General features: G+C 39.8%; 1 protein-coding gene across 2 annotated transcripts in view; it reads right to left on the minus strand.

The window, feature by feature from the left end:
• Positions 1–14,595, minus strand: part of CFI (complement factor I) — a 71,986-nt gene that overhangs the window by 13,169 nt on the left and 44,222 nt on the right. For both annotated transcript variants that reach the window (XM_033214984.1, XM_033214983.1), the window contains exons 4-7: positions 6,457–6,632; positions 5,468–5,581; positions 5,216–5,326; positions 2,667–2,687 (exon numbers count right to left, since the gene is read on the minus strand). In XM_033214984.1, coding sequence (XP_033070875.1) covers positions 2,667–2,687; positions 5,216–5,326; positions 5,468–5,581; positions 6,457–6,632 — 422 coding nt within the window. The remainder of the gene's footprint in view (positions 1–2,666; positions 2,688–5,215; positions 5,327–5,467; positions 5,582–6,456; positions 6,633–14,595) is intronic.

Genomic DNA, 14,595 nt, shown 5'->3' on the forward strand with positions numbered 1-14,595 from the left:
TGCAAAATCAATAAGAAAGATTACAATGAAAGAAATATAAAATTAAGCAAAGGATGTGAACCAGTGAAAGGATAGAGAAAAGAAAAGGAAGATGAAACTAAAAAGTCAGTACACACATGAAGAGAAACTCAGAATCATTTGTTAATATAAAAATTCAAGTTAATAAACAATGCCATCAATTGACAGCAGGAGAAACATGCTTGATGTTGGTGGGGTTGAAGAGAACCCTCAGGCATTATTGGTGGAAGTAAGGACTGGTATATAACAGCACTGCCAAAGAACAGACAGGCACTAGTAGTCAAATTAAGGATATGCATACTCCAAGACTCAACTTACTACCATGGTTTGAGTGTGTCCCCCAAAATTCATGTGTTGGAAATTTAATCCCCAACACAAGTGTTGGGAAGTGGGGCCTAATAAGAAGGGATTAGGTCATGAGGGCTCTTCCCTCATGTATAGATTAACGTCGTTATCTCGGGAGTGGGTTAGTTGTAGTGAGAGTGGGCTTGTTATATATAAAAGTGAGTTCGGACTCCTCTTGTTCCCTTGCTCTCTTGCCTTTCCACCTCCTGCCATGGGATGATGGAGCAAGAAGGCCCTTGACAGATGCAGGCCCTGTGACCTTGGACCTCACAACCTCCAAAACTGTAAGAAATAGATTTATTTTCTTCATAAATTAACCAGTCTGTGGTATTCTGTTATAGCAACACAAAAGAAGACACTTGCCCAGCTAGATGCCTCAAAGAAATCCTCCCACACATACTTAAGGAGAGGATATTCATCACAGTATGACTGTGGGCTGAAAGTCCATTACTGAGAAAGTGGAGAGTAAATTGTACAAGATAAACACAGTGGAGTATTTTATACAGCAGTTAAAAGCAACAAATTAGATGAACACAAAGTAACACAGACAGGTCTTTAAAATGTAATGAGTTGTGAAAAGAAAAAAGGAAATACAGATCTACAACACAATACTATGTGAATAAAAAATGTATCCTTGCAAAATAACAATACACATTGGATAAGAATGCATGCAAACAAAAAGACGTACATATTAAGTCACTTAAAAATGGTTGCCTATTGGGGGAGAGGAATGGGAGTAAGGTATAGTGATAAAGAGGCATAAATGAGTCAAACAAGACAGGGACTTTGCTTGACCCCTGATGATCATGTATAAGGAGCTGAGGAGTATCATGAACGCATCACGTTGCCCCTGAGATCTGAAACTAGGGAGGGAGTAGGAAGGAAAGGAGGGAGGGAGGGAGGGAAAAAAGGAATAGAGAAGGAGGAGGAGAAGGAGGAGAAGGAGAAAGAGGAGGAGGAGGGAAGAGAAGAAGAAGGAGGAGAAAAAGAAGAGAAAAAAGGAACAAGAAGCAGAGGAAGGAGGAGGAGGAGGAGGAAGAAGAGGAGGAGGAGGAGGAGGAGGAACAGCAGCTTTAGAGGGCAAAATGACCAGTGAGAGAGAATACAGTGAAATAACAGGCATTTAGAGCAAAGGGTGGTCTTGAGCTAGCCAGGCCCCCAGAAATCCTAAGAAATCCTGAGGAGGTGGCTCATGCCTGTAATCCCAGCACTTTGGGAGGCCGAGGCGGGTGGATCCCGAGGTCAGGAGTTCAAGACCAGCCTGGCCAAGATGGTGAAACCCTGTCTCTATTGAAAATACAAAAATTAGCCAGGTGTGGTGGCACACGCCTGTAATCTCAGCTACTCGGGAAGTTGAGGCAGAGAATTGCTTAAACCTGGGAGGTGGAGGTTGCAGTGAGCTGAGATCGCACCACTGTACTCCAGCCTGGACTACAGAACTGAGACTCCGTCTCAAAAAAAAAAAAAAAAAGAAAGAAAGAAAGAAAGAAATCCTGAGGAGGATCATGAACTTTGACATTATATGAACTGGGGATGTAAGTCATTTTACATGAATATTTTTCTAGTTCTTTTTTTTTTTTTTTTTTGAGATGGAGTCTCACTCTGTCGCCCAGGCTAGAGTGCAGTGATGTGGTTTTGGCTCACTGCAAGCTCTGCCTCCTGGGTTTATGCCATTCTCCTGCCTCAGCCTCCCAAGTAAGTGGGACTACAGGCGCCCGCCACCATGCCTGACTAATTTTTTTTGGTATTTTCAGTAGAGACGGGGTTTCACCGTGTTAGCCAGGATGGTCTTGATCTCCTGACCTTGTGATCTGCCCGCCTTGGCCTCCCAAAGTGCTGGGATTACACGTGTGAGCCACTGCGCCCATCCATTTGCATGAATATTTTTAAAAAGGGTGGTCCCAAAGAGCTAGAGGATTTGGGGGCATCTGGCTGATACAAGTAAATAAGAAAATGCCTATCATGAAAAGATGTTATCTTTTCTCCAGTGGCAATTTCTTGAGGCACTACCTTGATTTTGAGGGAAAATGAAGAGGAGAAAGGTATTCGGCAAAGGTGAAATGGGCAGGGAAGAGTCCACTCTGGGTGGTGTTTTGGTCAGCAGGCTGTGGATGGGGTGTGTGAGAGTGAGTTTATCACACTGAGAAAAGGCCTCTATGCCTAAACTAATGTTCAGGCTGGGTTATTGCTAAAATGTGGTCATATCATGCTCCATTAACAGTTACATTAAAATATAAGAAGACCATAGAACCTGAGTTTTGTTTCAATTTTTTAATATCCCCAAATTGTAATAAAAATTTTACCTTGAGCCACAGATGCAAAGCCTGAAGAAAACAAAAACAAAAACAAAAAATTTATCAAAGGATAATTTTTAACTGGGAAAAAATGCACACTATATCAATATACTATACATGTCACGAAAACCATTGCACCTTAATTCTGTTTTCTTCAGTAATAGAATTTTTCTGTAAGAACAGATTTACCTTGAATTGTAGGATGTCTAGCTGCTAAAAACAAAACAAAAAACTCACTATAGCAAAGCGATCGTTTTGATTTGAATAAAATATGCACAAATTATTAAATTTCAGATCAGTACAACTTAATAGTTAGAAGCATTACTAAAATGCAAAGGCAGAGCTCATCCCTAAATAAGAGTAAACTGAAGTAACAATGATAGTTGGCCAAATGTGTTTTTGAAATAGATTTTAAAAAGATAAAAGGAGGTCAGGTGCAGTGGCTCATGCCTGTAATCCCAGCAACATGCCTTCCAAAGTGTTGGGATTACAGGTGTGAGCCACTGAGCCTGGCCAGGGCAGGGATTTTTGAAATGTTATTCACTAATGGAACCCCAGCACCTGGGGCAGGGACTGGCACACATAGTAGCAACTGAATAAATATTCATCAAGTAAATGAATAAATATAATAAAGAGATTTTTCCTCCAGAAAGCACTGATGGAAGCAAAGAGTCAGTCTGTATAGCCTAGAATAGGCACATAAGAATATTTTTCACCATTGGAGATAACATTTCCAGAACACCAACTCATTGCTTTGAAACTTGGTAAGTAAAAAGAAAGAATTAAGCATTATTCTGCCTCTCTATAGATTTCTAGTTAATAAGTGCAGAAGGCATGATAAAATTAAAAATTGCCATTTTACAGCCCCTACTGACAAAATGGATGTAGGCAACAATTTAAAAGGCTGCTAAAACCAGTAGACAAAATATTGTGGGGCGCTTTGAAATGGACACACCAAGCTGATCAAATAATCATCTTAGCATCACCAGAGGAGGGACAACCAGACACGAAGACACTATGTGTAATAGGAAATACATGCAAGACTCATCAAGAAATCTTGCCTAAGCCCGGGCACAGTGGCTCACGCCTGTAATGCCAGCACTTTGGGAGGCCAAGGCAGGCAGATCATTTGAGGCCCAGAGTTCGAGACCAGCCTGGCCAATATGGTGAAACCCTGTCTCTGCTAAAAACAGAAAAATTAGCCAAGCGTGATGGCACACGCCTATAATCCCAGCTACTCAGGAGGCTGAGGCAGGAGAATCCCTTGAACCCAGGAGGCAGAGGTTGCAGTGAGCCTGCATTGTGCCACTGCACTCCAGCCTAGGCAATAGAGCAAGACTCTGTCTTAAAAAAAGAAAATAAAAAGAATTCTTGCCTAAGATATTAAACCTTGCTCTTAAAAAAAATGTTTGTCATTGACTTGAAGCTCAAAACCTTGGTTATAATCAAGTCTCTTTAAATCCAGAATAAGAAGTATCTTATAGGCAAATGACTCAGTTTCTCTTAAAAAAAAAAATTTAACAGTATGAACGAAATTGGGGTAGGGAGGTGAGGAAGATAACTCTTGATGAATAAAGAAGACTTTAAAAATGTAATAACCAAACAGAACATTGAGATTCTTTTAGATCGTGATTTGAATATATTCATTCAAAAGAGACATTTTTGAGATAGTTGAGAAAATTTGAACATGGCTGTTACTAAATGATGTTAGTGAATTATTAATATAGTGAATTATTATATCTAAAATAGATTTTTAGATATACTGAGAGAATTGTTATATATATATATATATATATTATATATATATATATAGTGCTTTTATCATTGGAGATGCATATAAATGATGTGATATGATATCTAAAATTTACTTTAAAATACTCCAACAGGCCAAGTGCGGTCGCTCACGCCTGTAACCCCAGCACTTTGGGAGGCTGAGGCAGGCAGATCATCTGAGGTCAGGAGTTTGAGACCAGCCTGGCCAACATGGTGAAACCCTGCTCTACTAAAATACAAAAATTAGCCAGGCGTGGTGGCAGGTGCCTGTAATCCCAGCTACTTGGGAGGCTGAGGCAGGAAAATCGCTTGAACCCGGCAGGTTGAGGTTGCAGTGAGGCAAGATTGTGCCACAGCACTCCAGCCTGGGCAACAGAGCAAGACTCCACCTCAAAAAAAGTAATAATAAATAAAATAATAAAATAAAATAAAATACTCCAACAAACATACATACAAACAAATAAATTGGAAGAGAGATAAACAAGATGGGCAAACTATCAATAACTTGTAGGTGGAAAATGGGTACTTAGGGGTTGGTTCCAATGGTCTATTTTTTGTATGTGCAGTGAGAACGTCTTTTAATAGAAAGTTCTGCAATAACAAGTAGATATTTAGTGGATGAAAATATGGGGAGATGAACATTCCATAGTTCTGCAAACGCCCACTCAGTGTTCCTACTGCTACACCCATCTATGGTCCCTTTAAGATTATACTTTACCTATAAGAAAAGTTTCAGAATCCCTGGATTCAATAATGCAAAAAGTCACTCCAAGACTTTAAATTACCTTCACAGCCAACTTCATCTTCCCCTGTAATGCAGTCCACCTCACCGTTGCATCGATACTGGCTTGGAATGCAAACATCCGATTTACAATGGAAGCTTCTGCCATGGCATGCTGTGCAAACATAAGCAGGAGAGGTTTTTTCCTTCCTTAAAATTGAATGAGGCACAATCTGAAATTCAATAGTAAAGTTGTTTTTCCTCTTTTAGTCAGAAAAACGAATGTAGAGGATTTAGAGGCTAGATTTATGTCTACCTTTACAACACAGTTCATCACTTTGGTCTCCACAATCATTGATACCATCACAGGCCTTTGTCTGAGAAATGTATTTCCCATTCACACACTGAAAGGAGTCATTCATTGGAGAATCTGTAAAGCAGGAATTATCTTTGTGAAATGTATTTATGGAGTGGTGGCATGACGTCCTTATCAGATTTTTGGGATAACTGAGTCATTAAGAGAAAGTTAAACTTCAAAAAAATGTATAAAATGTATTAGTGTTATCAACATAGTATATATGACTCATACAGAAAATGTCAAAGCTGGCTTATGGAGGCTCTTTTATTATCTCTGAAAGTCAGTATTTATTGTGAAAGTCTGTATTTGCTGAGATGGGGAGGAATGAAGAGTACATGCTGACACTGACAAACACTGGTTTCCACCCATTTCTTTCATGCTGCTACAAGCATCCTCACCCCTACTCCCAAGACTTGCTTGGGCAGTGCCATTTGTTTACATTTTGATGGTACTTGTTTTTAGCACTGAAAAGGGATGGGTATAGGTTTGGTCTTTAAAACTACACATATGACTAAAATATTCCAGTGTCATGAAGGAGGAGAAAAGTGGCAATGACTGCCTGAAAACTGAGGCACCAATGTGGTCACTTAAAGGTTTTAAATAAATTCATATATGCTGGCCCTTTTAAAGGAGATGCTGAGGTTTCTTCTTATGTTTGATTGACTTGTGCTTGCTATAGTAACTTTAATCCAGATGATCAAATGAAGCAAGGGGAGTCAGGTAACTTTGCTTCCCATTTATGAACCTGTAGAGAGGCAATGTTTGAATGGCAAATGGTACAATAGGGGAAAGGCACCAATTTAGGCTCTAAAGCCCAAAACTTGATATAATCTATATTATTGCCTCTGTGACTGGCAACTAGGCATCAATCATTTATTTACTATAGGCTTGGTGTAAAATAAACAACCTTCAAGGAAGGGAAAATAACTGGCAAATACTCCACCAACCTGCTTTCTGTGTGTAACACACCACATCAGCTAAATCCTGGTAACCCATAGTTCTTCTCTTAGTAAAAGTACATTCAGCCAAGCTGGTCTCTAATCCTCGGCAATGTACATGTAGACATTCAGTGGAATTTATAGAGAGATCAGACAACTTAAACCTTCTTTCACTATCAGCACCTCTGCAAATAGAACAAAGAAAACATTATGGTAGAATAACTGCACTTGGCATGTATAACCCTACTGTAGCAGGTAAGAAACTAGAGTAATGTCTTCTCATTCTCTATATAGGAGTTACAGATTGGGTAAGATACTGAAACTCTGAGCCTCAATACCTTCATCTATAAAAGGGAATATAAGTACCTCACTGGATTTTGTAAAGATTAACTAAAACTTGGCTGGGGGTGGTGGCTTACACCTGTAATCCCAGCACTTTGGGAGGCCAAAGAGGGTGGATTACCTAGGTCAAGAGTTTGAGACCAGCCTGGTCAACATGGTGAAACTCCCATCTCTACCAAAAATACAAAAATCAGCTGGGTGTGGTGGCCCACACCCATAGTCTCAGCTACTCAGGAAGCTGAGGCAGGAGACTCACTGGAACCCAGGAGGCAGAGGTTGCAGAGAGCTGAGATCACGCCACTGCACTCCAGCCTGGGCAACAGAGCGAGACTCTGTCTCAAAAAAAAAAAAGATTTTCCATCTTTTCCTTTTGGTAATCTCTCTGCCTGCCCCATGCTGTAAACTTTAGCTGGTTGGTTCAATTATTGCCTAAGACTTGGGAGGTTAGGTTAGTTTAATTCCCATAGGTCAATTTTGCTTTTACAGTAAGCTACATCTTCACTTCAGCCTTGACAGTTTTAAGGTGCTATTTTGGCATCTGTGTGCCATTGCTTGGACTTCTCAATTTGTTCAGAATTTGAGAGAAGAGACTGCCTCAGTGACGTATCATCCTAGAGATGATGATTTACAGTGAACTATTCTTCTAGGACATTCAATAGTTCCTTGCTTCTCTCTAGAAGTAAATGGGGAAAATAGGTTAAAAATAAAAAATTGAGCGAAGATGCATCAGGTACATGGAAACAAAAATATAACAGTAATGACAATATAAATATTAGACTAACTAGGATAAAAGGCAAAAGTAAAACAAGGTGAAGCCAGGATGTGTAATTATTTCAGACCATGAGGCTGTGCCATGAGAACAAACAAGAGCTATTTGAGGCAAACTAATAGGTTAATAATCTGAAAAACGTACCAACCTAAAAATATCTCAAAATACTATATAAGAGGGATGCCCAAGATGGCAGAATAGGAGCAGCTCCAGCCTCCAGTTCCCAGCATGAGTGACAGAGAAGACGAGTGATTTATGCATTTTCAACTGAGGTACCGGGTTCATCTCACTGGGGAGTGCCAGACAATCAGTGCTGGTCAGCTGGTGCAGCCCGACCAGTGAGAGCTGAAGCAGGGCAAGGCATCGCCTCATCTGGGAAGTGCAAGGGGGAAGGGAATCCCTTTTCCTAGCCAAGGGAAACTGAGACAGACAACAACTGGAAAATCGGGTAACTCCCACCCTAATACTGCACTTTACCAAGGGTCTTAGCAAATGGCACACCAGGAGATTATATCCCACACCTGACCCAGAAGGTCCCATGCCCATGAAGCCTCCCACATTGCTAGCACAGCAGTCTGAGATCTAACTGCAAGGTGGCAGTGAGGCTGGGGGTGGGGTGCCCGACATTGCTGAGGCTTAAGTGGGTAAACAAAGCCACCGAGAATCTCAAACTGGGCGGAGCCCACCTCAGCTCAAGGAGGCCGGCCTGCCTCTGTAGACTCCTCCTCTGGGGACAGGGCATAGCTAAACAAAAAGCAGCAGAAACCTTGGCAGAGGTAAATGCCCCTGTCTGATAGCTTTGAAGAGAGCACTGGCTCTCCCAGCACGGAGGTTGAGATCTGAGAACAAACAGACTGCCTGCTCAAGTGGGTCCCTGAGTAGCCTAACTGGGAGACATCCCCCACTAGGTGCAGACTGACATCTCACACCTCACACGGCAGGGTACACCACTGAGACAAAGCTTCCAGAGTGAGAATCAGACAGCAACACTCGCTGTTCAGCAATATTCTATCTTCTGCAGCCTCTGCTGCTGATACCCAGGCAAACAGGGTCTGGAGTAGACCTCAAGAAAACTCCAACAGACCTACAGCTGAGGGTCCTGACTTTAGAAAGAAAACTAACAAACAGAAAGGACACCCACACCTAAACCCCATCAGTACGTCACCATCATCAAAGACCAAAGGCAGATAAAACCACAAAGATGGGGAAAAAGCAGTGCAGAAAAGCTGGAAATTCAAAAAATCAGAGCACATCTCCTGCTCCAAAGGAATGGAGCTCATCACCACAACGGAACAAAGCTGGACGGAGAATGACTTTGACAAGCTGAGAGAAGAAGGCTTCAGTCAATCAAACTTCTCAGAGCTAAAGGAGGAATTACGTAACAAGCGCAAAGAAACTAAAAACCTTGAAAAAAGAATGGATGAATGGATAACTAGAATAATCATTGCAGAGAAGACCTTAAAAGAACTGATAGAGATGAAAACCATAACATGAGAAATACGTGACAAATGCACAAGTTTCAGTAACCGACTCGATCAACTGGAAGAAAGAGTATCAGTGATTGAAGATCAAATGAATGAAATGAAGTGAGAAGAGAAGTGTGGAGGAAAAAGAAATGAACAAAGCATCCAAGTAGTATGGGATTATGTGAAAAGACCAAATCTATGTCTGATTGGTGTGCCTGAAAGTGAGGGGGAAAATGGAACCAAGTTGGAAAACACTCTGCAGGATATCATCCAGGAGAATTTCCCCAACCTAGTAAGGCAGGCCAACATTCAAATTCAGGAAATACAGATAACGCCACAAAGATACTCCTCGAGAAGAGCAACTCCAAGACACATAATTGTCAGATTCACCAAAGTTGAAATGAAGGAAAAAATGTTAAGGGCAGCCAGAGAGAAAGGTCGGGTTACACACAAAGGGAAGCCCATCAGACTAACAGCAGATCTCTCGGCAGACACTCTCTAAGCCAGAAGAGAGTGGAGGCCAATATTCAACATTCTTAAAGAAAAGAATTTTAAACCCAGAATTTCATATCCAGCCAAACTAAGTTTCATAAGTGAAGGAGAAATAAAATCCTTTACAGATAAGCAACTGCTTAGAGACTTTGTCACCACTAGGCCTGCCCTATAAGAGATCCTGAAGGAAGCCCTAAACATGGAAAGGAACAACAGGTACTAGCCATTGCAAAAACATGTCAAAATGTAAAGTCCATCAATGCTAGGAAAAAACTGCATCAACTAGCGAGCAAAATAACCAGCTAATATCATAATGACAGGATCAAATTCACACATAACAATATTAACCTTAAATGTAAATGGACTAAATGGTCCAATCAAAAGACACAGATTGGCAAATTGGATAAAGAGTCAAGACCCATCAGTTTGCTGTATTCAGGAGACCCATCTCACATGCAGAGACACACATAGGCTCAAAATAAAGGGATGGAGGAAGATCTACTAAGCAAATGGAAAACAAAAAAAAGCAGGGGTTGCAATCCTAGTCTCTGATAAAACAGACTTTAAACCATCAAAGATCAAAAGAGACAAAGAAGGCCATTACATAATGGTAAAGGGATCAATTCATCAGGAAGAGCTAACTATCCCAAATATATATGCACCCAATACAGGAGCACCCAGATTCATAAAGCAAGTCCTTAGAGACTTACAAAGAGACTTAGAACTCCCATACAATAATAATGGGAGACTTTAACACTCCACTGTCAACATTAGACAGATCAACAAGACAGAAAGTTAACAAGGATATCCAGGAATTGAACACAACTCGGCACCAAGCAGACCTAATAGACATCTACAGAACTCTCCACCCCAAATCAACAGAATATACATTCTTCTCAGCACCACATCGCACTTATTCCAAAATTGACCACACTGTTGGAAGTAAAGCACTCCTCAGCAAATGTCAAAGAATAGAAATTATAACAAACTGTCTCTCAGACCACAGTGCAATCAAACTAGAACTCAGGACTAAGAAACTCAATCAAAACCGCTCAACTACATGGAAACTGAACAACCTGCTCCTGAATGACTACTGGGTACATAACAAAATGAAGGCAGAAATAAAGATGTTCTTTGAAACCAATGAGAACAAAGATACAACATACCAGAATCTCTGGGACACATTTAAAGCAGTGTGTAGAGGGAAATTTATAGCACTAAATGCCCACAAGAGAAACCAGGAAAGATCTAAAAATGACACCCTAACATCACAATTAAAAGAACTAGGGAAGCAAGAGCAAGCACATTCAAAAGCTAGCAGAAGACAAGAAATAACTAAGATCAGAGCAGAACTGAAGGAGATAGAGACACAAAAAACCCTCCAAAAAAGCAATGAATCCAGGAGTTGGTTTCTTGAAAAGATCAACAAAATTGATAGACCGCTAGCAAGACTAATAAAGAAGAAAAGAGAGAAGAATCAAATAGACACAATAAAAAATTATAAAGAGGATATCACCACCGACCCCACAGAAATACAAACTACCATCAGAGAATACTATAAACACCTCTACACAAATAAACTAGAAAACCTAGAAGAAATGGATAATTTCCTGGACACTTACACTCTCCCAAGACTAAACCAGGAAGAAGTTGAATCCCTGAATAGACCAATAGCAGGCTCTGAAATTGAGGCAACAATTAATAGCCTACCCACAGAAAAAAGTCCAGGACCAGATGGATTCACAGCTGAATTCTACCAGAGGTACAAGGAGGAGCTGGTACCATTCCTTCTGAAACTATTCCAATCAATAGAAAAAGAGGGAATCCTCCCTAACTCATTTTATGAGGCCAACATCATCCTGATACCAAATCCTGACAGAGATACAACAAAAAAAGAATTTTAGACCAATATCCCTGTGAACATTGATGCAAAAATCCTCAAAAAATACTGGCAAACCAAATCCAGCAGCACATCCAAAAGCTTATCCACCATGATCAAGTGGGCTTCATCCCTGGGATGCAAGGCTGGTTCAACATATGCAAATCAATAAACATAATCCAGCATATAAACAGAACCAAAGACAAAAACCACATGATTATCTCAATAGATGCAGAAAAGGTCTTTGACAAAATTCAACAGCCCTTCATATTAAAAACTCTCAATAAATTCGGTATTGATGGAATGTATCTCAAAATAGTAAGAGCTATTTATGAGAAACCCACAGCCAGTATCATACTGAATGGGCAAAAACTGGAAGCATTCCCTTTGAAAACTGGCACAAGACAGGGATGCCCTCTCTCACCACTCCTATTCAACATAGTGATGGAAGTTCTGGCTAGGGCAATCAGGCAAGAGAAAGAAATCAAGGGTATTCAGTTAGGAAAAGAATAAGTCAAATTGTCCCTGTTTGCAGATGACATGATTGTATACTCAGAAAACCCCATTGTTTCAGCCCCAAATCTCCTTAAGCTGATAAGCAACTTCAGCAAGTTTCAGGATACAAAATCAATGTGGAAAAATCACAAGCATTCTTATACATCAGTAACAGACAAACAGAGAGCCAAATCATGAATGAACTCCCACTCACAATAGCTTCAAAGAGAATAAAATACCTAGGAATCCAACTTACAAGGGATGTAAAGGACCTCTTCAAGGAGAACTACAAACCACTGCTCAGTGAAATAAAAGAGGACACAAACATATGGAAGAACATACCATGCTCATGGATAGGAAGAATCAATATCGTGAAAATGGCCATACTGCCCAAGGTTATTTATAGATTCAATGCCATCCCCATTAAGCTACCAATGACTTTCTTCACAGAATTGGAAAAAGCTGCTTTAAAGTTCATATGGAGCCAAAAAAGACCCCGTATTGCCAAGGCAATCCTAAGCCAAAAGAACAAAGCTGGAGGCATCACACTACCTGACTTCAAACTATGCTACAAGGCTACAGTAACCAAAACAGCATGGTACTGGTACCACAACAGAGATATAGACCAATGGAACAGAACAGAGCCCTCAGAAATAATACCACACATCTACAGCCATCTGATCTTTGACAAACCTGACAAAAACAAGAAATGGGGAAAGGATTCCCTATTTAATAAATGGTGCTGGGAAAATTGGCTAGCTATAAGTAGAAAGCTGAAATTGGATCCTTTCCTTACTCTTTATATGAAAATTAATTCAAGATGGATTAGAGACTTAAATGTTAGACCTAAAACCATAAAAACGCTAGAAGAAAACCTATGAAATACCATTCAGGACATAGGCATGGGCAAGGACTTCATATCTAAAACACCAAAAGCAATGGCAACAAAAGCCAAAATCGACAAATGGGATCTAATTAAACTAAAGAGCTTCTGCACAGCAAAAGAAACTACCATCAGAGTGAACAGGCAACCTACAAAATGGGAGAAAATTTTTGCAATCTACTCATCTGACAAAGGGCTAATATCCAGAACCTATAAAGAACTCAATCAAATTTACAAGAAAAAATCAAACAACTCCATCAAAAAGTGTGCAAAGGATATGAACAGACACTTCTCAAAAGAAGACATTCATACAGCCAACAGACACGTGAAAAAATGCTCATCATCACTCGCCATCAGAGAAATGCAAATCAAAACCACAATGAGATACCATCTCACACCAGTTAGAATGGCAATCATTAAAAAAATCAGGAAACAACAGGTGCTGGAGAGGAGGTGGAGAAATAGGAACACTTTTACACTGTTGGTGGGACTGTAAACTAGTTCAACCATTGTGGAAAACAGTGTGGCGATTCCTCAAGGATCTAGAACTAGAAATATCATTTGACCCAGCCATCCCATTACTGGGGATATACCCAAAGGATTATAAGTCATGCTGCTGTAAAGACACATGCACACATATGTTTATTGTGGCACTAGTCACAATAGCAAAGACTTGGAATCAACCCAAATGTCCATCAGTGACAGACTGGATTAAGAAAATGTGGCACATATACACCATGGAATACTACGCAGCCATAAAAAAGGATGAGTTCGTGTCCTTTGTAGGCACAGGGATGCAGCTGCAAACCCTCATTTCCAGCAAACTATCACAAGAACAGAAAACCAAATACCACATGTTCTCACTCATAGGTGGGAATTGAACAATGAGATCACTTGGACAGAGGAAGGGGAGCATCACACACCAGGTCCTATTGTGGGGAGGGGGTTGGGAGGAGGGATAGCATTAGGAGATATACCTAATGTAAATGATGAGTTAATGGGTGCAGCAAACCAACATGGCACATGTATATATATGTAACAAACCTGCACGTTGTGCACATGTACCCTAGAACTTAAAGTATAATAAAAAAATACTATATAAAATGCCATCGTTTTCCTCAATGCGTTCTTAAGGAAGTAAGGGAAATCTGCACTGGTTAAAATTAGAGATGTCTGTTCATGAGCTTATGCAAAATATAAGAGCAAAATAATGAGAAATCAAATACTGAGAGAATCTACCAGTAGGTTGAACCATAAAGTTGTAGGTAACAAACTGATGAAACTCAGAAATAGCCTATGGCTTAATTTAACAATATAAGAGACTCTCACTAGTGAACTACTAGCAGATGTGGTTTAAGAAGAAGAAAACTGAATCCAGAAAGAAGGAACAAACCAAGAATTTGGGAAACATGAAGTAAATCTGAGTAAGCATTGTCTTAACAGTAGTGATAATGGCTTATTATATCATCATAGTGATTAACTTCTGGGATATAGAAAAATAAGGTGGAACTAAATATTAGAAACTTGATGGGTTAATTACATTTTTTTTCTATTATTACTGAAGATGGTGAGGACTTCCTAAATCAATGATTTATGGTATAAATTCAAATGAAACTAACGAAATAGAAATATAATGCATAATAATCAAACCAACTAGAGGTGGAAAAGAGGAAAGATTTTTTAAAATCTTTAATTTAGTAAAAATTATAAAATGAAAAAGACAAAAGCACACAAAAAGCAGGGTAAATAATAAGCCTAAAAACAAGAGAAAAAATAAATTCAACAATATAAGTAATTATAATGTAAATGGACTAAACTCTTC

The sequence above is a fragment of the Trachypithecus francoisi genome, unplaced genomic scaffold (assembly GCF_009764315.1).
Source record: "Trachypithecus francoisi isolate TF-2019V2 unplaced genomic scaffold, Tfra_2.0 Lachesis_group1, whole genome shotgun sequence".
NCBI classification, from domain to species: Eukaryota; Metazoa; Chordata; class Mammalia; order Primates; family Cercopithecidae; genus Trachypithecus; species Trachypithecus francoisi.